General features: G+C 38.3%; 1 protein-coding gene across 3 annotated transcripts in view; it reads left to right on the forward strand.

The window, feature by feature from the left end:
• RGPD4 (RANBP2 like and GRIP domain containing 4) overlaps positions 1–26,532 on the forward strand; it is a 33,579-nt gene extending 7,047 nt beyond the window's left edge. Inside the window, exons 7-30 of one of the 3 annotated variants that reach the window (XM_030279208.4) lie at positions 510–702; positions 1,413–1,503; positions 2,365–2,574; positions 3,101–3,279; positions 3,365–3,540; positions 3,851–3,974; positions 4,317–4,478; positions 4,801–4,938; positions 5,029–5,175; positions 5,608–5,790; positions 5,873–5,956; positions 6,427–6,562; positions 6,738–6,835; positions 7,355–11,723; positions 12,616–12,693; positions 17,244–17,411; positions 18,596–18,688; positions 19,845–20,038; positions 20,441–20,669; positions 21,148–21,246; positions 21,418–21,551; positions 23,049–23,322; positions 23,441–23,775; positions 25,955–26,532. In XM_030279208.4, coding sequence (XP_030135068.4) covers positions 510–702; positions 1,413–1,503; positions 2,365–2,574; positions 3,101–3,279; positions 3,365–3,540; positions 3,851–3,974; positions 4,317–4,478; positions 4,801–4,938; positions 5,029–5,175; positions 5,608–5,790; positions 5,873–5,956; positions 6,427–6,562; positions 6,738–6,835; positions 7,355–11,723; positions 12,616–12,693; positions 17,244–17,411; positions 18,596–18,688; positions 19,845–20,038; positions 20,441–20,669; positions 21,148–21,246; positions 21,418–21,551; positions 23,049–23,322; positions 23,441–23,775; positions 25,955–26,260 — 8,200 coding nt within the window. In that variant the 3' untranslated portion in view covers positions 26,261–26,532. Of the gene's footprint in view, positions 1–509; positions 703–1,412; positions 1,504–2,364; positions 2,575–3,100; positions 3,280–3,364; positions 3,541–3,850; positions 3,975–4,316; positions 4,479–4,800; positions 4,939–5,028; positions 5,176–5,607; positions 5,791–5,872; positions 5,957–6,426; positions 6,563–6,737; positions 6,836–7,354; positions 11,724–12,615; positions 12,694–17,243; positions 17,412–18,595; positions 18,689–19,841; positions 20,039–20,440; positions 20,670–21,147; positions 21,247–21,417; positions 21,552–23,048; positions 23,323–23,440; positions 23,776–25,954 lie in introns of all 3 variants that reach the window. The other 2 variants (XM_030279202.4, XM_030279217.4) reach the window with 2 other exon arrangements.
• Positions 26,533–27,403: the final 871 nt, after the last annotated feature.

The following is a 27,403-nucleotide window of genomic DNA, read 5'->3' on the forward strand; positions in this document are numbered from 1 at the left end:
TGTCAATGCTAACAGCCATTACAGTCTTTTCCAGTAATTGAAAAATTGTTTCAACTGTTTTCTGGAAGCCCTCTCCTGAGTGGGAATTGTATAGTAATCTACAGGCACTAGAATTTCTGTAGTACCTTCTTTTTTTTGAAGAGCCTGTTAAACAGTATTTTGGATCTTTCTGATCTGAAAAGAAAGAGCAGAATCAATAATACCTCCTGTATGTCTAAATCTGCAGTAGTGAACAAGTTTATCCATGTGGTTCAGGACAATAGTTTTAAAAGTAGCTGTGCAAAAATGTGATTAAAAAGACTAAGTATCTAGGTAATATTTACTTAAATAAACTTGACAGCTCTGGGAGTATGAGGTGATTATACTTTCTAGTAACTAGAAGCAATAGAAACAGTACTTACTATTGACTCATGAAGTTACTTAATTGACAGTTAAATAGCATGAACCAAAATCAGCTGCTATAGCTTTTACCAGGACTCTGTTTAGAATTAGTCTTCTCTGCATTTTAGTTTTGATCGTGTGCTTCAGTCGGTAAAACCATACGTGAGCGTGGCTGACGAGTTGTCTCGTACCTATGTGGAAATGAAAGGACAGCTGTACATGCATGCTGGAGCTTTGCTGCTGAAAATGGCCCAAGACAATGAGACACAGTGGAGAGCTATGTGTGAACTAGCAACATTGTGTTATCTCCTGAGTTTTCAGGTAAATGGTTTTTCAGTCAAAGCCTTCAGTTGATGTTTTTCTTGAAATTTTCCAGCTGTGCATGTGTTGAATTCCTGTATTCCTGAGATGAACTAGTGTTTATGTATCTAAAAGAGAACACTGTCCTCACTCACCAAACTCTCCTCTCTCACAATTGTTTAAAAGTTTCAAATGACACAAATAGCGTAAAAGTATACCTTCAGTTGTTCCCCTTGCCAGAGTAACCTGGTTCTTAAGTATTAGTGCATTTATTTCTTTCAGTATATTTCCTTTTTCATAGTACAAGTACCCATGTTGAGTGTTACTCCTATAGGGAGGGAAGGAGAGGAATTGAATAGTTCCCATATACTTGTTGGATAGACAACAGAATTTAAAAAAAAATTAAAGTTCTTTGCCTTATGAATTCTTTGCCTTGGCTGTCCTTTTTATACCATTGTTTGCATTGCAGGTATTACTTGTTCTTGTGCACACTTAATGTTGTTTCAATAGCTATACTTGCACATCTGTGTACTTTAGGTGGGTTCTCTGCTCTCTTTGCCCATCCCACACAGAACTACAACCCAATATATGTACCTTCAGAATGAATAATGCCTGTTTTCTTATAGCTTTCTAATGCTAAAAATAGCTTATTTCCTAGTTTCTAAAGGCTCATTTAGATGTCCTGCTCTTACTGTGAAAAACCTGTAACAATTTTCTCCTTACTTCACCAGGTTCCTAAACCAAAGTCAAAACTCATAAAGGGGGATCAAACCGGACAAGATATGCTAGAAATGTTGGCCTGTGATCGAAAAAGCCAGTCTGGTAATAAAAAAAAATAGCTGCATTGTTCCATTTTAGTGCTGCAGATTTACTGTAAAGATTTTTTAAAGAACACATTTGTGTATCTTGTAATGTTATCACTCCAATATATGGTAAAGCCTTCTAGATTCTGACTACTTATGTAAAACAAAACAGTAGTTTGGTTCTGACACCTAAAGTTACTTTTCTCCTCTTAAGCTGCTGGTAGAGTGTGTTCTCCTTGTTTCAATAGTGGTTGGGTTTTTTCCTCCTTTTTGACTTTCTAGCATGCTAAGATAGAATTTAGCTTTTATTGTCTATAAACCTACTGGAAATGGCTTCTGCCTGCTGATGCTATTCTGCAAGTATTGTTAGCCCCAAGAGGGAAAGAAAATATTAGTTTGTTTCCCTGATCTTTTTGTCCTTTCACTTGTTCATCAGCAGCTTTGTTCTTTTTTCTGCCAAGTACACAGTGTTTCAGTCTACAAAATTCTTAAAGGGCCTAGATGAAAACAAATGAAGCTGCCAGAGATCAGGTTAATTTACTTCAGAATGGATTTCATTAGCATGGACTTCTGCCTGTATTACAGCTGAAAGGTCACTTGCAATGCCCTTAGAATAATCATAGTAGGAGGGCTTTATTTTCTTAAAGAATTGCATTTACAAATTCTTTGGGGTTGTTGTCACTAAAAGCTTGGCAAGCCTATGTGCTGAAGCACTGACCTAATTACAGGGAGAAAAATACCTGAACAGTCTGTAGGTTTCATAAGGGGAAATCCTGATTCCCATCCAGCCTTCAGTAGCAAAGAGCAGTCCAGCATAGCAAATACTGCTTTCCTCGTGTTCATTGTTTTATTTATGTGAAGTCATATTTTTGTTTTCTAGGTCATATGCTGCTGAACTTAAGTCATGGCAAGCAAGACTTCTTTAAAGAGATTGTGGAATCATTTGCAAACAAGAGTGGCTCATTTGCATTGTTTGATAGCCTGTTTGAGAGTGGAACATCTAGAGAGAGGTCTTTTATTGGCACAGATGATATTGGAAATGTCAGTACACAAGCACCAGTGCAAATAGAACTTCACAAATACGATATTGGTAAGAAGTGTTACTTTCTGAAACTCAACACCACTTTGTGTACCAGAACCTCTTCTGCAAATACTTGTGCAAGAGGTACTGGTACACAAATACTTGTACTGCAACAAAAGACAAACACCTGGAATAGCTGTCCAAAGTTGTCTTAATGTCATAGGAAAAACTTATACTGTATTGCAATGTAAAGAAGTGCTTCTTCAGTAATTCCTTAAGGATTTTTGGAGAAGTAAATAGGCTTGCTAAAATTAGGTGTCTATTGGACTGAATAAGGTGAGAATGGAGATGAGCGTCATCCCCTCAGAAGGTTAAGCAATTCATGACTTTAAGCATTTAGATGAACATGGTATGTTTATCTATACTGAAGTTGGAAACCCTTTGTAAGTGAAACCTGTAATCTTGATGCTCATTGGTCTTACAGTATCTTTGGCCCCTCTGACAGAGTGCAATGTGAAACCCAGCTTTGATCAGATAGTAGTATTGATGGCTTGCAGGAAACTGACATTGGCATCCAACCTTGTTTTTTGCATAGGTGCCATTCGATTGCACAATGGCAGTCTCCAGCACCTTGTGTGGCTTGGCTTGCAGTGGAACTCTATGTCAGTCTTACCCCCCATGCGCAAATGGTTAAAACAGCTTTTTCACTTGCCTCAAGAAACATCAAGACTTGAGACAGATGCTCCTGAATCTATTTGCCTGTTAGACCTTGAAGTAAGTGAACTTGCAAGTTTTTTAAGGTACTGTACAGGTTAAGATTTTTGATAATTATTAGCTTTAATTTGTTTTTTAAAAACAGGTATTTCTACTTGGGGTGATATTCGCTAGCAACTTACAACTGCAAGAGAAGTTTAATTCTCACTACAGTGCACATCAGCCTCAATTCTTACCATTGCCAATATGCAAACAACTCTATACTGAAAAGCAAAGATCCTGGTGGGATGCTGTTCGTACTCTGCTTCAGAGAAAATCAGTGTAAGGCTTTTTCAGTTTGGAAATGTTTAATCAAGTCTTTAGGGAGTGTCTGCTACAACAGTTTGGATTATCCCTATAGATTCTTTTTAAATTAATTTTTGGACATATTTTTTACATTGAATCTTTTTTGTAGCAGGGACTTGATATGCTTGAAAGATTTCTGTAAAGGGAATTTTCATTTCTAACAGTGCATTTCTTACCTAGAGGCAAATTAGGAGTAAAGCTACAGGCTGTATTCATCAAGTGAATGGTATGTGAACAGATGAAAAACACAAAATACTAATCAAAGAATGTTTCTTCTGATATTCAGACCAGGAACAGCAGCAAAGCTGAGGCTTATTGTACAGCATGGCATAAGTACTCTGCGAACACTGGACAAGCATGGCCTTCAACCTGCCTTAATCATATACTGGGCAAAAAGCTTGCAGAAAACAGTAAGCTGAGATTATTTTTAAATACATGGAAGTAAAAGTGATTTTCTTATTTGTTCATAATTGATAAAACTGAGGGTATGGGGGATGGGATGAATGTGTGTTATTAGGAACAGCTGATTATTTTATCAGGCAAATGTATTGTTCCAGTCACTCTATGAAGTACTCTTGTCTTAAACTGTAGTGTTGTTTTCTACATGTATGTTTTTTGACATAGCTACTCTGCTTAATGTCAGAGAAGGACTTTGGAACTCTTAAAGAAAATAGGAGAAGGATATGTAGGAATAGCATTTTGACTTGCATTTGTTGAAGTAACATCTGCATCTACTCTCTTTTCTTCACCAGGGAATTAACCTTAACTCCTTCTATGACCAGAAGGAATATATTGGACGAAGTGTCTACTACTGGAAGAAAGTTCTGCCTATGCTGGAAATTATCAAAAAGAGGAGGAGTATTTCTGAACCTACTGATCCTCTCTTCAAACACTTCCACAGTGTAGACATTCAGGTACAGATCAATTGAGCCAAGGCTGAAGAGAAGGGTCTTGGTCAGAAATGTACATAGTTGTGGGATTTTTGTCTGTATTGTACTATTCCATGTTTTTACTACTGTGAAACTCTTAAAGGTGAGATTTGGTAGTAGTGTTTTATAAAAGGGGAAAACTCTCTCCTTGTAACTTTGGTCTTACCTTTGAAATGATGTTTATGATTTGAAGGCACTGAATACCCTCAGTACCAAATTTCTTGAAAAAGAATTCTCCCTGTGTTACAGGAGAAAGGGTTATGTCGTTACATTATTAAGTACAAGTTTACCTTCACTTTATTTGTAGGTCCTTCAGGTTGCAGCATATGAAGAAGAGGCACAGATAGCATTTGCTATGTTGGATGCAGTTGACGGCAAAACTGATGATGCTTTAATAGCATTTGAAGCTATTGAGAATGTAGTGTCATACTGGAATCTTGCCATGGTAAGTTTGTAAGTTGCATTACCCAGAAATGCTTCTCTTTATTCAGTTTCCTTCTGACTGATGCTATTCACTCTGCATCCTGTTCTTCAGATATTCCAAAGAAAAGCAGAAGAGATTGAAAATGATGTCATGTTGCCAGAAGAACATGAGGAGCATAAAACTTACCTTCTTAAAGCCAAATATTACCTAATGAAAATTATTGCGGAAAGCTCCTCGGATATGTCAGTTACTGAGAAAGTAAGTAACTCTTGCTTTAAAAACTTCTTCCAAGTAATGCAGTAGCTTAGATTACTGTTTGAAAAATGAAATCTTTTGCATTCAAGGTAGTTTTTTAAAATTTTTTAGTTCAGGCTTTCAGGTAAGCTAAATTCTGGGTAACTTCTGTAACGTACCAGATCATGTGGTATCCTGGCTACCCTGTGGGTGAAAGCTTTAATGTAAACAAATAGCTTTTGGCACTGTCTTTTACCTTGATCGTTTGAAAAAATAAAATACTTTGTGAGTTATTTTCTTATGTGAATCAGAACAAGCTAAGAGCTTTGCTGAAAAAAACCCAGTATTTATGTAATGAAAGACTTGTGAATTGCTCAATGGCCAGAATTCTAAATGTAGTTTATCTTATTAATGGGAGAATTGCAATCGTGACACATGTTTGAAAAAACTTTCTAGTTGCCAGTGTCTCTTGAAACTGTGAGAGAAGTGTTAGATACAGTGATCCAGGAACTTGGTGAGAATGGTGAAGAGGGAAGTCTTGCCTTCAGAAATGGTCTGCCACGAACTGTAGATTCAGCAATGAAACATTCCACTCCGTCACCAACCAAATTCTCTTTTTCGCCAACTAAGACCTACAAGGTATGTTAGCTAGTTGTTGTTTCAGAGAATTGTTATCTTGTAAGAAAAATTCAAATGAATCAATTAACTTTTCTTTTCCTAGTTCTCTCCGAAAACTCCCCCTCAGTGGGCAGAAGACCATAAATCTATACTTCAAATGATTTGTCAGCAAGTGGAAGCTTTAAAGGTAAAAGTTCTGTCATCATATTCAGTAATGAACTGTTAGCCTTTTAGTTACAGTAAGGATCCTAGAATTACTTTCTGTATATAGCTGCCTAAAATGAGTACCAGAGTAAATCCTTTTGCTTAAAAGCTCCTCTTTGGAACTTGGACAGGAGTGCTAAGGCAACCGATCTAAGGGACTCTTTCTGTACATGGAAAGAATTTTGCTTTTATCAGCTTTGTTCTTATCCACTTGGTTCTGGGTTTTTTACTGGCTTGTTCTGGCTTTAGAGTACTGTGGAAGTACTTTGTACTCCATGGCCATGTCTTGCATGATCTGGCAGGTATTTCTTCGCTTGGTTTGTTTTTAATTACCCCCATACCCTGGATTGAACATGCTTTTGAACAGCAAAAGGGTGGCGATGATGCCTTATATTTTCTTCAACAAATACCTGCGCAATAGATACACTCTTGCTTGGCACCCTGTCTCAACAGAATGAAATGCAAGAAATGAAACTTAATAATTCCAACACAAATGCATCTCCTCGGTGGCCTGCTGAAAACTATGGAACTGATGCAATACCAGACAATTATCAGAGAGCACAAAATCTTCATGAAGCCCCTTTAACAGGCAAGTTGCTGCAGAATTTTTATCTAAATACTTAGCTAAATAAAATAAGACTTTTGAAAATAATGCTGAAATGTTTTAGTGAGTCACAGTTAAAAACTGATTGCTGGGAAGAGTATGTAGAAAACAGCAACAAGAAAATATAAGTGGTAACTGTTTTCCTGGTGTTCCTTTTTAGTTGCTACCACTGGCCCATCTGTGTTCTACAGCCAGTCACCTGCCTATAACTCTCAGTATCTTCTGGGAACTGCTGCAACTAATGTAACACCAGCAAAGGTGAGAATAAATTTATTTCTTTAAATTGCTTCCAGTGATCTCCCAAAAATGACTGACTGGTTTTGATTCTGTACATAGCTGGATGTAATTGCAGTTCCTTATGTAGACTTTGGTCAATTTAAACTGCTAGGGATAAAATTATAATTTGTCTCCCTGCTTAACTTCTGGAATATGCAGTTTGGGTGGAAAAACTAGAAAACTATATTTTATATGTGTGTACATTTCTCCTATAGCTATGTATGATAGCACTTAACTATTCCCCCGCTTAAATGTGGGGCAAAAGAAAATGGGGTTTTCAAAGCTTTCTTTCATGAAAAACCCACTCATATTGTGCCCCTTTTTCAATGTTTATTCTTGAATGCCCATCAAGTTTTAAACTAAGGTAAAACTTGTTTAGGTTTAAACTTGAAAGCATGCCTTCCTTTTAAGAGTACGTGTTATGTGGGCTTCAGCACAGTAAGATTTTATCCTTTCTGTTACTGTAATAAGCAGAGCACTTGTTTTCTGCTTTTTCTTTAGCCTCCTGTCTATGGCATGAACCGACTTACGCCTCAGCCACATATATATTCCTATCAGCCACCACCCATGCATACTCCACCTTTGCAAAACACTTCTGGTTGTATGTTTTCTCAAGAAATGTATGGCCCACCTCTGCGTTTTGATTCTCCTGGTACTACACTAATTTCTCCTCGTACAGCTGATGACTATTACAACTACAGCGTTCCACAGGCAAGCACCAATCCAACACTACCTAAACCAGGGTATTTCACAAACCGTTCAGTCACACCACCCACTTTAAAGCCTGCAGAACCAAAAGCAATGCCTAAATTTGGACAGCCGGGAACAGCAGAAGGATCAAAACCACCTCTGCCAACACCAGCACAGCCAAGTCAGCCGACAACTTTTAAGTTTAAACCTAACTTCAAGTCTAATGATGGGGACTTCACTTTTTCTTCTCCCCCTCAAGTTGCACCACAACCTCTTAATGCACCTTTTAATAGTAAAGAAAGCCTCTTGGATCTTCTAACATCTGATAAACCTTTAGAGGATGATAGATACGTTGAACAAAAGCCAGTTAGCGATCCCACAAACAGTTCAAGAAATATCTTCAGTTTTAGTAATAAACATATTCCAGGCATGTCTCTTCGAGAAAACATGGGACAAAATGCACACAAAAACCTGGGTGTTGAGAAGAGTGATGCATTTGGGGTTCAAGAACCAAGTAAGCCTGTATTTATGGCTTCAAATTCAGATTTGGCCAATAGAAGTCATGAAACAGAGGGAGGAAGCACCCATGGTGGAGATGAGGATGATGATGGTCCTCATTTTGATCCTGTGGTGCCACTTCCTGATAAGATTGAAGTAAAGACAGGTGAGGAAGACGAAGAGGAGTTCTTCTGCAACAGAGGCAAGCTCTTTCGTTTTGATGCAGACTCTAAAGAATGGAAAGAAAGGGGTATTGGAAATGTAAAAATACTGAAACATAAAGTATCTGGCAAATTTCGTCTCTTAATGAGACGAGACCAAGTGCTGAAAATATGTGCAAATCACTACATAAATACTGATATGAAATTAACTCCAAATGCTGCCTCAGAGAAGTCATTCGTGTGGCATGCTTTAGACTATGCAGATGAATTGCCAAAGCCAGAACAGCTTGCAATTAGATTTAAAACACCTGAAGAAGCAATGCTCTTCAAAAAAAAGTTTGAGGAGGCACAAAATATTTTAAAATCCTTGGGATCAAATGCTGATACGTCTGTGGCTCAAAGTAGTGGGACTGCAAAAGAAACAGCAAATCAGGACATCAAGGAGTCCAACAGAACCACTTCTGGGACCATGAACTTGGGCTTTCAGTTTCTAAAAGATGGAACAAGCAGTGAACGTGACAGCAAAGGCACCCTTACAGCTACATCCACTGCATCTAGCACTACCATTTCATTTGGGAAGGATGCTCAGCAAGCCTGTTCTTCTGGTGGGTTTGGGCAGCATCTCTTGAAGAAGGACCAATGGGAGTGTAAAGTATGTTTAGTTCTAAATGAAGCAACTGTAAAGAATTGTGTAGCATGTCAAAGTCCAAATTCAAGTATGTGGGAAACACATGGCACCCCATTAACTGGCTCTGCAAGTCTGAAAGCAAGTGGTAACACAGTGCAGGACAAGTTTGGATCTGCTTTTGCTAAAAAGGAAGGTCAGTGGGACTGCTCTGTATGCCTAACTCAAAATGAAGCAAAATATGTGAACTGCTGTTCTTGTCAGAGTCCAAAACCTCAAAATCAACCAAATACATCCACACCCTCTGTTCAGGCATCTGTTGCACTGGGGCTTGGTTCCATTGCTGATACAAGTAAGCCACAGAAAAATGGGTTTGAAGGGCTTTTTACTAAGAAGGAAGGTCAGTGGGATTGTACTACTTGTCTTGTGAGGAATGAAGGTTCTTCACTAGCCTGCGTAGCCTGCGAAACGCCTAATCCATCTGGTAAACCAGCTGGTGATACTTTGCCAGCTCCTGCTTTTGGCTTGAAAAGTAAATTGCCTGACCTTGATGGAGGACAGTTGCGAACAGGCTTTAAGTTTGGTCTTGAGCAAGGCAAGACACCACCATTTACGTTTCAGGTTTCTTCTGATACTGAAGCTAAGCCTGCAAAGGAAGGATTTAGCTTTTCAATGCAAATGCCTGCAGATGGATTTAAATTTGGAATACAGGAATCTAGTAAAAATACCCCTAAGAAAGATGAGCCATCCAAAGAGCCTATGACTGGTTTCTTAAAAAGCATTGATGAAAAAGACAAAAAGGAACTGCCTTCAGACAGTGGAACTGGATTCCAATTTCAAGAAACAGCAGACAAGGAGAAAATTGACTTTGTGTTTGGGCAAAATAACAGCACTTCAACTTTTGCTGAGCATGCAAAAAATATTCCTAGGGAAGGCTTTCAATTTGGCAAAAAGGACCCTAACTTCAAAGGCTTTTCAGGAGCAGGTGAAAAGCTGTTTTCTTCACAGAATTCTAAAACAGATCAGAAGGCAAACACATCTGCTGACCTTAGCGAGAAGGATGATGATGTGTATAAGACAGAGGACAGTGATGATATCCATTTTGAACCTATAGTTCAGATGCCTGAAAAAGTAGAACCGTTTACAGGAGAGGAAGATGAGAAAGTGTTATACTCCCAGAGAGTAAAGCTGTTCAGGTTTGATCCAGAAACAAGCCAGTGGAAAGAACGTGGGGTGGGCAATCTGAAGATTCTTAAAAATGAAGTTAATGGCAAAGTAAGAATACTGATGCGGCGTGAGCAGGTACTGAAGGTCTGTGCGAATCACTGGATAACGACAACAATGAACTTGAAACAGCTGTCTGGCTCAGACAAAGCATGGATGTGGATGGCCAATGACTTTTCTGATGGTGATGCAAAGCTGGAGCATCTGGCAGCAAAATTCAAGACACCAGAGCAGGCTGAGGAGTTCAAACAGAAGTTTGAAGAATGTCAGAGGCTACTACTTGATATACCACTGCAGACACCCCATAAACTTGTTGATACAGGTAGGACAGCTCAGCTTATACAGAGAGCAGAAGAAATGAAGTGTGGCTTAAAAGATCTCAAAACTTTTCTGACAGATGACAAAACTAAACTGTCAGAAGAGGAAAGTGTAAACCCCGTTTGTACCAGCAGTACTTCTGATTTGGTTATAAAGCCACATGCTGAAAGTACAGGCCCTACTCTGGAGTGGGATAATTATGACTTGCGTGAAGAAGCATTAGATGATAGTGTAAGTAGTTCTGTATACGCATCGCCTCTTGCAAGTAGCCCTGTAAGGAAAAATCTGTTTAGATTTGGAGAGTCTACCACTGGTTTTAGTTTCAGCTTTAAATCTGCTTTGAGCCCATCTAAATCTCCTGCCAAACAGAATCAGAGTAGAACATCAGTCGGCACAGATGAAGATTCTGATGTTACTCAAGAAGAGGAAAGAGATGGACAGTACTTTGAACCTGTGGTACCTCTGCCTGATCTTGTGGAAGTGACCAGTGGTGAGGAAAATGAGCAAGTTGTCTTCAGTCATAGAGCCAAACTCTACAGATATGACAAAGATGCAAATCAATGGAAAGAGAGAGGGATTGGGGATATCAAGATATTGCAGAACTATGACAACAAACAAGTTCGTATAGTAATGAGAAGGGACCAGGTACTAAAACTCTGTGCCAATCACAGGATAACACCAGACATGAATATGCAACAAATGAAAGGATCTGATAGAGCCTGGGTATGGACTGCATGTGACTTTGCAGATGGGGAGAGAAAAGTAGAACTTCTGGCTGTGCGATTCAAGCTGCAAGATGTTGCAGACTCATTTAAGCAAATTTTTGATGAAGCAAAGCATGCCCAAGAGAGAGAGACACTGATAACACCTCTTTCTTCTCGTGCCAATACACCAAAGGAATCTCCATGTGGCAAAAATGCTGTAGCTGTGCTAGAAGAAACAACCAGAGAAAGAACTGATACCAACTATGGTGAAGATACTTCTGACACAACTATAGAGGCTGCAGAGGTGTCAAATACTTCTGAAACATCAACAAAAACAGTGGTTTCTCCTCCAAAGTTTGTATTTGGCTCTGAATCAGTCAAGAGCATTTTCAGTAATGAAAAGTCAAAGACGTTCACATTTGGAAATACTTCAGCCACTGGTTCTCTCTTTGGCTTCAGTTTTAATCCCCCAAGAAAGAATGAAGGCCATATTCCAGCATCTCAGAACACAGCACAGAAAGAGATGGAAGTCTCTGAACCACCAAAAATAACAAATGCTACTCAGAAGCCTGTAGACAGCAAGGTAGACAACTTTCCAGCTTCAACACAAGATGGACCATCTAACTTCTCATTTAGAATTCTGGAAAAAGGTGAGTATCAGTTTTACTAGTAATTTACTCAAGTATGCAACTTACTAAGTAGTCAGCTCTGTGCTATTCATTATTTTTTATTCTCTTGAGAATAGGTAGTTTCTTTCAGTTTTGATGCAGGTATCTACATGTTCTCCAGAGGATCAACTAAAGGGAATTTTAAGTCATAATTATTTTTAAATAAAAATTAAAATGTATGATGCAGAATGGAAATTTGCTTACTGAGAACCAAATTTTCAGGTAGAGAGCTTAAACTCTGAAGTGCTGTATCTGGATCTTGGGTTTAAATGCTCACAGAATTTGTGGATTCGCTTTTGGGGCTTAAATAGGTAGTTTATGTTTATGTACCTGGGCCTTTGCTCTGAGTGGCCAAGTGTGTGAACAGCAGATGTATGCTACAGCTAAAATTTGCATTATCCCCATAATTAAGTAGATGGGTATTGTGGAACTTATCTATACCTTTGTTTCAAGTGTTAGTTACTGACCTCTGCAATTTTGGTTGTGTAGCTTAACATGTGTCAGCCTGAAAAGAGATTGTGATGGCATATGCAGTTGTATGGTTTATGTTATAGTCTGAAAAAGATGCACAGGCAGAAGCTGTGGCTGTGACAGGAGCACTGTAATGTGCTGAAGTGTCTTTGTGAGAAGGATGGGGTGTCTCAGAATTATAAAGATGTCCTGTCCCTTTATTACCTTAAGTGTAGTAAAGTGACATGCAGAAGATAATAGCTGTAGTCCGTTCACATGGGTTGGATAAGCTTCTGTAGAATTAACAGATGAAATTTCCTGCTGTGAAATATGACTATGGAATACTTGCAGAACATAGGTAAGTCTGTTCTATCCTTTTAAAATTCCAGGTAAACACTTATATACCAACAATTTATTTTTTTAGGATTTAATTTTAGCCTCTTTAAATCTAACCCCATGGCCTTTTGGACAAGCACATCCTCCATGCAACCTGGTAGTAAAGGTATTTACATACTGCACTGAATGCGTGATAAAAGCACTCTAGCAGGCATGGGCAATAACCCAGCTGGGTCAAAGCAGCTGGCTCAGTAATCCTTGTAATTAACATGCATGCTGAAGGAGAGTACTTGAAACTGTGTGTCTGACTACTATATTTGTCCTGTTAAAGAATGTCTCTAGCCCTTAGTATGTTTACATGAGCCAGCACAATGGATGGCCCTGTTCAAGCTTTTGGCTTCTGTTTGCCTTATTTTTTGAGGATATGTGCCCTGCACTTCTTCCATCCCAGTTTTACTATGCGTGCACACTGGATCTCTTAAATTCCATTTTTCTAAAGAAATTACATTTTTATTTTCAGAGAATGTCTTGTGGTGCCTGATGTGGTTTACTCTATGTTAATGAAATAGTCTGAAGATCTTGAGACAGCTTATCCAGTAAAGAGCTTGAATTGTGGAAATGTTCCCTTCAGTTCCCTGATTGTCACTGTTAACTGCTGTGTTTTTAAGAAAGAGTGCACAGAAGTGAGAGCCACCTTCATGTATAATCTGAAGTCCACCTTTGCTGGCTGGAAAACTTCTGCCAACTTGTAACCAATTTGTTTGCTTTCAGACCCTGTAAACAAAACTGTTACAGCTTATAATTTGATTATATGTTACTACCAGTGCTGCTTGCAAGTATGCTTGATGTAAGCATGCTCAACTTACACATTTTTTAAAAGTTTGTTATTTAAAATTAAAATACTTTAGTCTGCATAAGACAGTCTTCAAGTATTAGTGTCTTACGTTGTTTCAAAGTGTCAAAATGTCATTTGATAAGCTGTTCTTACTTAAACACTGAATTCCTGTTCTGTATACAAAACCTAAAGTCACTTCCTTTGTGTCTTCAGGCATCCCTGTGGATGGAGTTTATGAACAATTCAGTTCTATTTTCATAATACAGTGTCCATAATGTGGCTTTATTAATAATTCTGTGCCAATGCACACATGCAAGAACTTTTTCTACCTCAAATTGGTTGTGGTTTTATATTGGAGGCATGTGGCAGGGGGGATGTATTTAAAGAAACAAACAAAATAAGCCTTTTTGGTACTTAAGACTGTTCTTCTACTTTCCTGATAATAGGTTATGATTGTCTTTTTAGTGAGTTGTTTACAGTTTATAATTGTGTTCAGTGTAACTTTTTGGTCTTTGAACTCTGACTTAATAGTAAAGGATTTTGATAAGTCCTTCCTAAATTAGGTTTTCAAACCTATCCAATATAAACATGATAAAAATTTTTCTTGGGGGGAACTTCTTTTCGGAAGTGGCTTTTGAGTTGCGCTAGAACAACATTCAAAAGAAATTTAACTTCAGTAGTTCTGAACCTCCACACATTTATGTTTTTCTCAGGTCAAGTCATAAACTTCCTGTAAGTTCTTATGCTAGTTTTGGCTGGGATAAAGTTAAGTTTTTCTCAGTAGCTGGCACAGTGCTGGGTTTTGGATTCAGTGGATTCAATGCTGATTACATACTGATGTGCTGTTGCTGCTAAGCAGTGCTTACCCTAAGTCAAGGTTATGTTTTTTTTGTCTCATGGTGTGCCATTGAGGAGGTACGCAAATAAAAGCTGGGAGGGAGCTTTGCTCGAAGTGGCCAGAAGGATTCCACACCATAGAACATCCTGCCCAGTTGATAAACTGGTGGAGTTATCTGGAAGAGGGGGCAGTAGGAGTGTGGGAATGGAGTCTGGCGTTGGTCAGCAGGTGCTGAGCATCTGTACTGTGCTCACTCGTTTTTCCTTGAGTTTTACTTTTTCATTTTAATATTATTTATTTTATGTCACTTCTGTTTCAGTTTCTAAACTGTTCTTATCTCCGCCTACAAATTTTACATGTGATTCTACTCCCCATTCTACCAGGTTACAGGATGTGAGCCAGCAGCTCTGTGGCACTTAATTGCCAGCTGGACTTAAACCACACCAGTGCTTTACAAGTTTGAGTCATGTCAGTTGCAGGCTGCTGTACCTGTTACATGCTTTGAGGTTTAAACTCTTATATTCATTGATCAATAGATGAGGGGAAATATCGGTATTGTGACTAGCTAGAGAGATTTAATGCAAATTCAAACAAAAGTGAAAATATAGTACAGCATTGAAAAGAACTGTTGTGCATGATATTGTCCTGAATTTTGTTTCTTCCATATTCTACTCTGGGTGAGAAAACCTACATGATTGTTAATAAGTTCTATTATCCTAAAACCAGGTCTTTTCAGAATATATTGTATGTATGTGTGGCTTTTTGTTTCATGGCTGTAAAGATATATTTAAGGTGTTTGCAGCAGTAATCTTTGTTGTTGAAGTCTTTTATCATTTTGACTAGACGTTTGGAGCACTAGAATATTATCCCAGTGTTTGATAGATCAGTTTTACTGAGAACTTTACTTATTGACTAATCTGAAGTGGCCTTAAATGTATTTCTCTTATTCAGCTATTTTGCCCAAAGGGTACTGAAAGAGACTCCATGATAAATAACTCTTTTTAAATGCTGTCAAACCTGATGAGCAATGAGTGTGGTAAAACACTGGAAGAGTGTATTTGTTGCCACTGCTTCTAGCTAGATTTCTAGTGCTCAAATTAAGGAAAGCACATACTTTAACCATCTACCTCACTTGAAAGAAGTGTTTTATTATATTCAAAGATAAATTTTTGAAAATTTTCTGATCCTAAGGAAAGCTGCTTCTTGTTGTAGGACTAAATGCTCCACACTTAAATCTCGGGTGAACTTGATGCAAACTTAGTCCAGTTAAGACACTTGCTTAACTAACCAGAAAGAATAAAACATATAGTAATATGCAGGATATCTGCATATCTTCACAACACAGTACTAGATGTCCTTCTAATCCTTAAATTGGCTACGGTGATTGAGTTTTTTTGGATGAGATTCTGAGATGATGTATGAAAACATGTATGTCTTGCAGTCATGATATGAACTTAGAAATTTGCTGTTCAGGAATTTTATCCTACACGTACTTTCTGCAGGCTCAGAGAATTTACTGAGATCTAAAAATCTGGGCAAAAAGAATTAGTCTACAAGAGTGTGCCGGTGGTGGGTTTGAGTTACTGTATAGCTCTGTTGTATAAATGCCTGAAATTATCAGATTGTAAACAAAAGTGGGGCAAAGACTGAAGAGGTAAAACTTTGAAAAAATACATGTTTCAGTCATTACTTGGGATTTTGCTGTTAACTTTATGTTATGCTGCTCTTAAGGTACTGGATGATTAAGTAAAAAGCAATGAAAACTGCTTTTAATAATTAGACTTATTTTAGTGTTATAGTTGTCTCAGAGGATCAAAGGACATGTCTGAAAACCTGTCTCTTATGTCCTTTTCTCCTCTCGCAATGATAAGTTAAATTGTATGACCAGAAAAATCAGTGCTTTCCAGGAACTAGGTACAACTTTTGTTTCTAGCTGGATATTTAGTTTTCCTCTGGTTACACTGTGCCACAGACTTAACAAAATTATTTTTTTAATGAAAAGTACTGCAAGCTTTTGAGACCCTCCAGATACTGACTAAATTAAATCTAGAGAACAGATAATAGGCTGTTAGCAAATAGGCTGAGGTCCTAAATCAGTCATTTTGTTCTTAGAGACAGCTGTTGTGGCTATTGATGTGCTTACGAGGTAATTCTTAAAAATAATTCACAGATTTCTTAGCCCTTTATCTCCAAATTCACCTTCTCAAAACAACACTAAACCTAAACAAGCAGAACCCTAACCAAACCATACCTGATGTTTAAATTGCTATATCTTTTGCTTCCATTCTGTCATAATAAACTCAAATACTTATTTCCAAAGCTGTCTTGCAACCATATATTTTATCTACAGTTTGCTCTAGACTTTACTTTGACCTTTAACCTTTGCACTGAGTGTGCACTGTTCTCAGTACTAGTGGAAGGAATAACTTATGTTGAAGACAAGAAGACACAAAACTAAGTAATACAACTGATGGTGATATTTCCATGCTGCAAAAGCTAGTTAAATAGGCTGAAAGCAATGCTTTTTGTTGTTTGATAGTCGAACTAAGAATTACTTTTGTAACAATCAAAGTTTCAGCAACAGCTACTGTTGTAAATTTATTATTAGCCAATAAAAAGCTCAGCTATCCCATAAGTAATCTGAAATGAGTTCTGTTCAGTTGCTTGGACAGGTTGTTGTCCACAGCTTCACTTTTTTAGGCCTGAAGTTTGCTTGTTTACCTCTGTTTGTCACCTTTGTCACTCTTCTCTGCAGCTGTCTCTTATTTGACATGAGGGCTTAATTAAACAATCTTTTTAATAATATAAAGCTGCAGCCATGTTTTGTTTTAATGCTTGAATTCCAAAAGCGGTAAAATAGTGTGTAAGTTTTGCTGTTCTGTCCTTACATCCTGTAAGTTTGATTTTTGTTTCCTGTCTATCAACAGTATGGAAAATATGTAGGCCCTTAGAATTAATTTGGTTCCTTAATAATATGGGTTAATATTATTTCCTGTTCTGAAATTATTCTGTTTTAATGGTTTGTTCAATTTCTGTTAAAAAGCTGAGAAGACCACAGTGCCAGAGGATGATGTTCCATCTGATGAGGTTGTAATAGTTTATGAGTTGACACCTACTCCTGAACAGAGAGCTCTTGCTGACTTCCTCAAACTCCCTTCAACATTCTTCTGTTACAAGAATAAGCCTGGATATGTGAGTGATGAGGATGATGGTAAGGAATGCCAAAATTTATGTTTGTACTGCCCTTTTGTGGGGAAAGGATGTAATACATTGCACTGGTGCAGCCCCACCTTGAGCACTGTGTGCAGTTTTGGGTCCCTCTGTGTAATAAGTATATCAGACTGTTGGAGGGTGACCAAGGTGAACAGCCTTGGGTGCCAGACTCAGGGGGAGTGGCTGAGGTCACTTGGTTTGTTCAGCTGGGAGAAGGCAAGGCTAGGGGGTGATGGCATCACAGTCCAAAACTTCCTCAAGGGTATCAGTGGAGGAGGAGGTGCTGATCTCTTCTTTCTTCTGCTCGACTATAGGACACAAGGAAATGGAGTAAAGCTGTCAGGGAGATTCAGATTAGGAAAAGGCTTTTCTTTAAGAGGGTGGTCAGGCCCTGGAACAAGCTCCCCAGGACAGCAGTTAGAGCAACACACCCCTCAGAGGCTAAGCAACGTGTGGGTAATGCACATGGCTTGGTTTTAGGTAGCCCTGCAGGGAGCTGCAGTTGGTGATCCTTATGGGTCCCTTCCAACCTGAGATACTCAGTTAGCACTGTTAGAACCATTAGACACTGAAATATTTTCGTGTGGGCCAATGGGAAGTAATCCTGTCAGTGTCCTTTTGGCCAAAGATGTACACTCAAGTCTTAAGATTCCCGAAGTGCTATACTAATAAGTTATTTTTCTTCTAAAGCCAATTCCTAATACTATTAGTAAGCTTACTTTGTCAAACCTTACTGCATGTAGTTAAGATTGATTTATTCAGCAGCTAATACTTTAAATGGAAATTCTGAAACGTTGTATTCAGCAGAAAATGGGAGAAGATGAGCCCCCTTCCACAAGTACCTGAGCTAGCAAGTTTTTCTGTAAAAAATCTTCAGTCTCCTTTCCTAAATCTGTTTAGTGGTCATCTTAATAAAATCACTCAGTAAGAAATATGTTTCCTAAAAACAAAACCTCTGCCATGTATCTGTAGCAATCTAGGCTGGGAAAGTGTTAACAGCACTCTGGAGCACATGTAAACAAATCAAGAAGTGACAGCTTACTTGTTGACTTGTGTAACTCTTAAAATATAAGCAAAAATTACATATGCCTGCTAGCCTTGTGAGTTGAAAGGGCCTAGCAGACTTCTCTGACCTAGAGTGTGCCTGAGGACTTACTCTTTTTTTTTTTCTTTTTGCTTAAGATGAAGACTATGAAACAGCTGTTAAAAAACTTAATGGAATACTCTATCCCAGTGATTCAAAAGAGAAAAAGAAAGGGCAAGGTCCCGTAAAAGGTATGTCTTAAGAAATTTTAATTATTGTGCTTCATGTACTGCAACGTAAACTCTGAATCTGAAGGACACATGGGCAGAGGTTAATTTTATGTTTCCTGGGATGGTTTTTAGAAGTAGAGATGCTGGGTGCAGAAAATCTGCATCTCAATGTACAGAGTTAAGCCCAGTATGCTAATGTAGGTCTCATATTAAGTCAAAGAGAGAAACTGAAAGGCAGAAGCCTGGGAATCTGTTGGAAAAGAATGTAAATAAGAGGTTTTATCTCCTTGTTGTTCACATTGTTTATAGTTAAGTTGTATCACTGTGCGTCAAGCACTCTGCACCAATCATTTGGGTTGTTTTTACTTCAGGACCAATGGATTTGGCCTGGACAAAGCTCTGTATAAAGAGCGATGCATTTTGAAATAAATCGGAGTTTCACTTTCTTGGCCTTCTGAGAAAGTGAAACTTCCTGCCTCCTCTCCTGCCTTAACAGCGTCATGCTAAATTGCTAGTTAGCAGTAAAGGGGTACCTGCAAGAGAAATGTACATTCCAGGTGATCTCTAAACAAGAACATCAAAATCTCTTCCTATCTTGAGGTACTTCTGGGAATGAAAAAATCACCTTGGCATGATAATGCTCAAGAGAAGGTTGTCTAAGTCTTTGAATACTTGCTACTTCTGCAGTTATTCAATTGAGGCTTGTGAGTTAATCTGAAAAAATGCTATTTGGTGTCTATACTAAAAATACAGGTGTAGGCAACCTGTTTATGTGTGTCTGACTGTGTCTCAGACTTCAGTGTTGCATAACTTGAAGTCTGGGTAGGTACTTCTAGAAGTAAAGTTTGGGGTTTTTTTGAGGATAAGTGCTGAAATATGAGGAGATACTGAAGGAACTTAGTAGTAGTGGCAGCTGCATGATGAAATTCTTCATCATTGCATGGAAATTCCCTTATAGCAGTAAAAAAACCACAGATGATGTATTTTCAATTCTAGTCACCCCAGGTTAGGTTAGTCTTCACTTCTACTATTTAAACAGTAATACTGTCTGTGAAACTCAAGAAGTCTGTCTTCAAGTTGATCTTGCTATTATGAGGTTAACTTAAATGTCAGGGCTAAAAATTATTTCAGTTTGTAGTTGCCTTCACAGCTATTTTTCATTAATTCTTTACAGCAGGCCTTGCAAGAAAAAGTGAATTCAACACTGAAAGAGAATGTGCTGCTACTTTGGAAAAGAAACCAGCTCCTGAGGAAAAAGATGAAACAAAAGTTCTGCATGTTCCTTTTACATCTGTTTGTGGTGTCAGTACTGATGCTGAAGGCAACAGTCTAAAAGACTTAAAGTCAGAAGCTAAAATTCAAGAAATGAAAGTAAGACCTAAATCTTTCATTAACTTCTTGTTATTAGACTTGTACAATTACTTTATATATGTGTAAGACAGTACAGCTTTAGAACTAAAACATCCAGTGCAGAAAAGTTATTTTAGTGTTTTTGTAGCTGTGCCTCAAGTGTGTGCCAACACAGGAGATTTGATTTCAGGAAATAATAGTATTTGTTTGAAAACAGACTGCTTCAAAGATACTTCAGCCTCTTGTCAAGTTAATATCCTTATGTGTTAACTGTAATGAAAAACTTCAGAAAGCTTACAGCAACTTTTCTTGGTGTTGTTTATTTTTTTTATAAGGACTGTTCTTAGACTCCTGGGGAGGAGGTTTGAATTCAAGGTCTTCTAACTTACTTACCTATTACATTACTTTTTTGATTAATTGCAGGAGAATGAAGTTGTAAGCTCAAGTGACGTAGTGTGTACCAGTAAGGAAGAAATAACTGCTCCATCAAAAGATGAAGTGACAGTATGTGTCCAATCAGGTTCCAGCAGTGAAGAATCACATTCCACCATAGAAACTGTGCAAGTATCACAGACCTCATCACGAGCTGAAGACAAACCTGTAGATTTGTCAACTAAAAAGAGCGATTCAGAGGGTTCAGAGTCAACACAAGGTAAGGTCAGGGGTATACTCTGAGGTTTTTTTGTAGGAAACTATGCTTTTCTATGGATCAGTTTGCCTAGCATAGTTGCTGTTGTGGGCAGTAGTAGTACCAATATTGTAATTAGAAACACAGGTACCAGTCTGGTAAAAATGTGCATATATCAAATTTTGAGTTGAATTTTGCTACAGCAAAACAGTGCTAGTGTCTATTGTGTAATTTAAATAGAATGTACTTTCATTAGTTTACTGTTAAATACCACATGAGCTCTGTGGATCTGCATATAAGTAGTATGCTGAAACTCAGAGTCTTGAGCCCTTTTTTCAAACTATAATATATGGTCATTATGACAAGTGTCATTCAAACTTTAAATTTACTGGGAGGAAACAACGCTGTAGACAGTTCTCTTGTTTATTCTTGTGACTATGTAAATGCATTTTCTTTAAGAAAGTAGAGAAAAATCTTTGACTTTCTCATTTTTATTTGATAGAAAACAGAATCATCTCATTTGGTTTTGGCAATACTGCAGGCCTGTCATTTGCAGATCTGGCATCCAAAAGTTCTGAAGACTTTGCTTTTGGCTCGAAAGGTGAGTTCAGCTAGTCTCTGAGACAAACCTCAGCTGGACTTTTGCTTCATATAATATACCTTTTGTGCACAAAATTTCTGCTGATCATTAGAAACAACAATTTTTTGCAAGTTTTTGTCAGGAAGGAGGAAAAACTACACCAAGTTTAAAATGTAACTCTCTTAATTGTAGATAAAAACTTCAAATGGGCAAATACAGGAGCAACTGTGTTTGGAGATACTACCCATAAAGACGAAGATGGTAGTGATGATGAGGTAGTACATAGTGATGATATCCACTTTGAGCCAATTGTGTCCTTACCAGAGGTAAGATGACTTCTTGAATATAAAGCAACATTAAGATAAGCATTTCTGCTAACACAGCAAGCTGTAAAATGTTTTGATTAACTGGTTTTGCTTTCTGTGTTGCTGTACCTTGTTCTGCATGTTTTACATTATGTTGAAGCATGTGTTGTTTTAAATCCTAGTACATCATAGCCCTGGGGAGGTGTCTGGTGCCTCAGTTAAAATCTTCAAAAGTGATTTCTTTTTAATTTGACTGAGAGTTGGTGAGGAGTACACATAGCTCATAAAAGCTAAAGCATTTATACAGCACAGCTGAAAATCAGGAAGGGGTACTGAATAACTACTAGGCTTGTACAACTCAGCTGTGGCTTTGTATTAGTAGATTCAGTTCTGTGAAAGCCATGCCAACTAAGAATTTTTAAGCTAGGCGAGAGATTTCTAGAATCACTAAGCAAAGTGATATACAGTTAACATCACCTGAAGGCTAAGGGAACGAACTTTTTTAGTTTGAAAAGAAATGCTTTTTCAAGAAGGAGAACCTTCAACTTTGAAGGTAGCCTTATAACTTACTGAGACTTCACACAGTTATTCATGTCTTGATTGGGTTTTAGCCTAGTAACCATTTCAGACTGTTTTGATGATATTGTCTGACCTTTCCATAAATAATAAAATTTAACTATAGATGAGTAAAATTATTGAGCAAGGCAAATAGAGTACAAAGGAACTGCATGTGGTGTCCTTCAATTTGAACAGCTTGTCTTTTGTAACATGCCTTCAACTTCTTGGAAATTTGGTGTGCCTTTGCTCATCTGTGTGTCACGTTATGACTTCTATGATGCTTTTCTTCTCTGCTTCCCTTTTGGGGTTTCACAAATAGTATTTTGTCAGATATGTCTCCAGTTCTCTCAAGTGTTGTATGTCTTTGGAGAAGTGCTAACTATAGGGAATTAGAGACCAGTAAATGCATACATAAAGTGAGGTGGAGAGGCTGTCAGGCCAAAGTTGTGTATACTTGGTGTTTATTCTGATCAAATGCAAATATCAAACTCTTGAATAATGTGCTAAAGATGACTCCTGGAATTGTAACAGTACTTAATCTTGACTTCTCAGTGTGCACATCATTCAGCAAACCTGAAACCTGGGGAACTTGCCAGAACACTTGATAAAGTCTTGGAGTTTTGTTAAAAGAAAAAAAAAAAAAAACCCATGCATTAAGAAAACCCCACCAAAACCCAACAAAGCAAACCATTCCCAAAGCAAAACCACCAGACACCCACAGCAACTACATGTAGTGTGGTGAAGGGGGATTGCAGTGCTGTAATTCTCAAATAGTGGAATATGTGTCTCTTAAATACTGAAAATGTTTTACCCATTTTGGTGTGATGAATTGGATGTTGGTGTAAAGAACACACTGAACAATTTTCCATTATAATATGTCAGAATCTTCAGAAGTATATGTAAGTATTTAATATATTTGTAGGTAATCACAGGTTCTCAGTCTACTGTGCTGTTTTTTAGGTGGAGGTAAAATCTGGAGAAGAAGATGAAGAAATTCTCTTCAAGGAGAGGGCAAAACTTTACAGATGGGACAGAGATGTTACTCAGTGGAAGGAGCGCGGTGTTGGGGAGATCAAAATACTCTTCCATACACAGAAGAAATACTATAGAATCCTAATGAGAAGAGATCAAGTTCTTAAAGTCTGTGCAAACCATGTTATCACCAAAGAAATGAACTTGGTTCCCTCTGATACATCAAACAATGCTTTCATTTGGACAGCCACAGATTATGCTGGTGAGTTTTTTCAGGTGGTCTTTGTTTTTTCTAGGTGGTCTGTAGTTTCTGTGTTTTGTTTTTCCCTGGAGATTATTACAAGATTAAACTAAACAGACCTTCTTGTATTTATTTTCAGATGGTGAAGTGAAAGTAGAGCAATTTGCAGTCAGATTTAAAAGTCAAGAAATGGCTAATTCTTTCAAGAAGATGTTTGAAGAATGCCAATTAAGCTTGTCAGAACTACAGAAGGGGCACTTGTCTTTAGCAGCAGGACTGTCAAAGGACACCAACCCTGTTGTATATTTTGAAGTTTCTGCTGATGGTGAACCTTTAGGACACATAACCATGGAGCTGTTTGCAAATATTGTACCTCGAACTGCTGAAAATTTCAGAGCCCTGTGCACAGGAGAGAAAGGATTTGGATTCAAGAACTCCCGCTTTCACAGAATAGTCACAGACTTTGTGTGTCAGGTAAGCATGAAAGGAAGACTCTTCACTGAGAGAATGAGATGCATCTTGACTAACAATGGCACTTCAAAAAATGACTTATACAGAGTAGCACATTCTTGTTGGCAGCATGGATCCACTGTGCAGGATAGTCTCCTCTGTCCATTCCCTACAAGGAGCTGAGAAATTATGCAAGCAGCACATGGTACCCTAAGATGCTTTTCACCTGTGCCTACCAGTGACCTCATGCTTCAGTGTTTCCTAGTCTATCATGACAGGCTGAAATAAAAAAAATAGAGGGAGGTGAAGTCCTCTTACAATGGACAAGGGGCCTGTTGTTGAACAGGAACACCAAGGAAAGTAGGCATTCCCAAAGCTACCATTCATCCTTCTCTCTGTCTCCAGAGAAGAACTTCTGTTTGCTCACCTGTTAAGAACACTTGCTTTCCAGGCTTCTCTTGGACTCTAAAGTACACTTCATATTTCAGATAATGTGCACTTTAAAACTGATATTTCAAGTATCATAGATGTTAGGTTTCAATCTAAAACAAGTCTTCTAGGTCCAATTACCATGCAGTGGCCAGCTTTCTAAACCATCAAGATTTGTGCAGAGAGCATCAGCCTCCAGTACATCTGTAACCCTAGGTAAACAGTGCTGGTTTTAAACCTCTGTGTGTATTCAGTAGCACTGGCAAATTCTTCATAAATGCTGGAGGCTTAGGAGATTGATCATAGTTCAGACAGATCTTTCTTAAAATTCTCATCAATAGTTCATTGAGTTTTGGTGACTTGGAACAGGCAAAATGAACCAACATCAGTACATGCTATGTTAATGGTCTGCATGTCACTACATCCCCGAAGATGAGGCAGGTAAATGACTTTCTACAAGCCCAGATGTATACAGTAATACAGGAAAATAATATACAAAAGTAATGGGAAGGACATCAGTCTCAGAGGAGAGCCGAGACTTTTAAGAAGGATGGAGCACTTCTCCTATGAGGAAAGGCTAAGAGAATTAAATTTGTTCAGCCTGGAAAAGAGAAAGGTTATAGGTGATGTAATGGTGTCATTCCAGAGCCTGAAGGGAGCCTACAAGAAAGATGGAGGGAAACATTTTACAAGACCATGTAGTCACAGGACATGGTGGGAATGACTTCTAGCTAAAAGAGAGGAGGTTCAGACTAGATGTCAGGAGAAGGTTGTTTGCTGTGAGGGTGGTGGGACACTGGAACAAGTTGCCCAGAGACGCTGTAGATGCTTTATTCCTATCAGTATTCTAGGCCAGGCTGGATGGAGCTCTGAGCAGTCTGGTCCAAGTTCTAGGTGTCCCTGCCCATTCTGTGATAGTATATGAATAGCTTGTCACCAGAATGAATTATTAGCCTGTCTTTTGATTAGCTATCTATGTGTGTCTGAAGTATGCACTTAATGCTTCTTTTGTTAAACCTTTATGCCTTTCTGATCAACTCATTTAGGATTTAAGCTTATTTCAGGGAAATTACATTTTAGAAGGGAGCAGACTTTCTTTTAAAATGGTTCACTGCACCATGTGTGCCTTGATAAAGTGAAATTTTGTCACATTAAATGAGTATATTTCAAGTTTGCTTTGCTTTGCCTGAACTTTCTTGAGGTACAGTGAGAAGCTCTCCAATGAGAGCTAAGGCTGTACAGATACAATTTGCACTGTCACCTTTATGTGTATAGTCAAATTATCAGGAATCAGAAGTTTGCTGCCTTCCAGAAAGATAGAAGACACACTTACCATGCTGCTCAACAGTTACTTGGCAAAGCTGTATGGAATTACTGGTCACTGCTTTGTTAACCTTTTTCAGATGATTCATTCTGTGCCTGCAGGGACTAAGCAAGGACAAGCCTTCAGTGAGTTGATGCAGGTCCAGGCAGCTTCCAGGGCCAAGCGATGCAGGCAGTAGGAATGGCAGGCCTAGAGGAATGTCACCATGGGGAGCAGGAAGATAAAGTGCTGTGTTCAGAATAAGCAAGGGATACACCTTCTACTACTGCTTCCCTTACCATGAATAAACATGCTGAAGCTGGCAAGCCCTACATCTAAGCAGATATTGATACTTGTGGAAACTAAAAATGAGTTGTTCCAAAATAAAGTCTTTACTGTAGAAAGGAAATAAAACTTTGGGTTATGTTTTGGGACTTTTCAGTTAATGCTATGTCTGTTCGTTTTTTTTAGGGAGGAGATATAACTAACCATGATGGAACAGGTGGACGGTCAATTTATGGAACAGCATTTGAAGATGAGAATTTCACAGTGAAACACACTGGTCCTGGATTGTTGTCAATGGCAAATAAGGGCAGGGATACAAATAATTCTCAGTTCTTCATAACACTTAAAAAAGCAGAACACTTGGACTTCAAGCATGTGGTATTTGGGTTTGTGAAAGATGGAATGGATGTTGTGAAAAAGATCGAATCCTTTGGTTCTCCTAAAGGGCTAGTAAATGGAAGAATTGTCATTACAGACTGTGGGCAAATATAGAATTATTTCTTTGAGTATACAGATGTTTTCACAGTATCAATCAGTACTTAGATGTTATTGACTAATTATTTCAACTTCTTAAAATGGACACTTCTGATGTATAAATGTAAAATTACAGGCTATAGGTGAATTTTTTATGTGTTCCAATTGATTTTTTTGCATGGTAAATAAAGTTCAGGCACTGGCATATTTCAGGTGTATTTGTGTTATCCTGACATATTTGTATTAAGTGTCAAATTTTAAAAATTAAATCCTAGTCTTGTTAAAATAAATGTCTTGTCTTCTCTTTGGTTTGTTTAAAAGAAGATAACTTGCATAACTTGGTTCTTACTCTTATGAAGCTCTTTTGAACATGCAAATTGTTGGACAGTACACTGAAGGTCTTTGAAAGGTAATGGGTATGCCAGCGTGCAGAAAGCAGGCTGAGCAGGTAGATATTCGTTTGTTCTGTCAGCATATTTTGAAATGATTGATCAATGTTTTGCTAGAGCAATATGCCCCATTTGTTTTTGTACTTAAACTATTTCTAAAAAACTTGGCTTAATGAAAAGCATATACTTATCATTAGTATTTTACCTGAAATACTTCAAGTATAACCTCTGACTCTGCTCAGTGTTTATTAGCTGTGGCCAACTTCTCTGACCTTGCTGCAGGCTCTAGCTTGTGCATTCCAGCGTGCTTGTACCTTGTACAACTGTGCCTCTCAAGAAGTGAGTATGCATGGGGTAAATGGATTCATTTAAACTGATACTGTACAGCTCGGTGCTGGTAACATGCTTTTAGCTCAGTTTTATTTGGGAGTTCGTTTATTTTTAAAGGATGGTGGTAATACGTGGTCAGGGGTCCTCAGTGACCTTACTGCTTTCTAAAAGCACTCGAAGGATCTGGAGCTGGGGCTGGTTCGGCCTCTTCTCCCAGGCAACCGGCGACAAGACAATAGGAGTAGAGAGGACGCAGACTTACGATGTGCTAGGGCAGATTCAGCAGGAGCAATTTCTTCCGAGAAAGGCTGATTGGGCATTGGCGTGGGCGGCCCAGGGCTGTGCTGGAATCACTGTCGCTGGAGGTGTTTAAGGAGGTGGCACTGCGTGATCCAGTTGGCAGAGTGCCGTTCGGCCATGGGTTGGAGAAGTGCGGTGTGTG

This window comes from Taeniopygia guttata, chromosome 1, assembly GCF_048771995.1.
Source record: "Taeniopygia guttata chromosome 1, bTaeGut7.mat, whole genome shotgun sequence".
NCBI classification, from domain to species: domain Eukaryota; kingdom Metazoa; phylum Chordata; class Aves; order Passeriformes; family Estrildidae; genus Taeniopygia; species Taeniopygia guttata.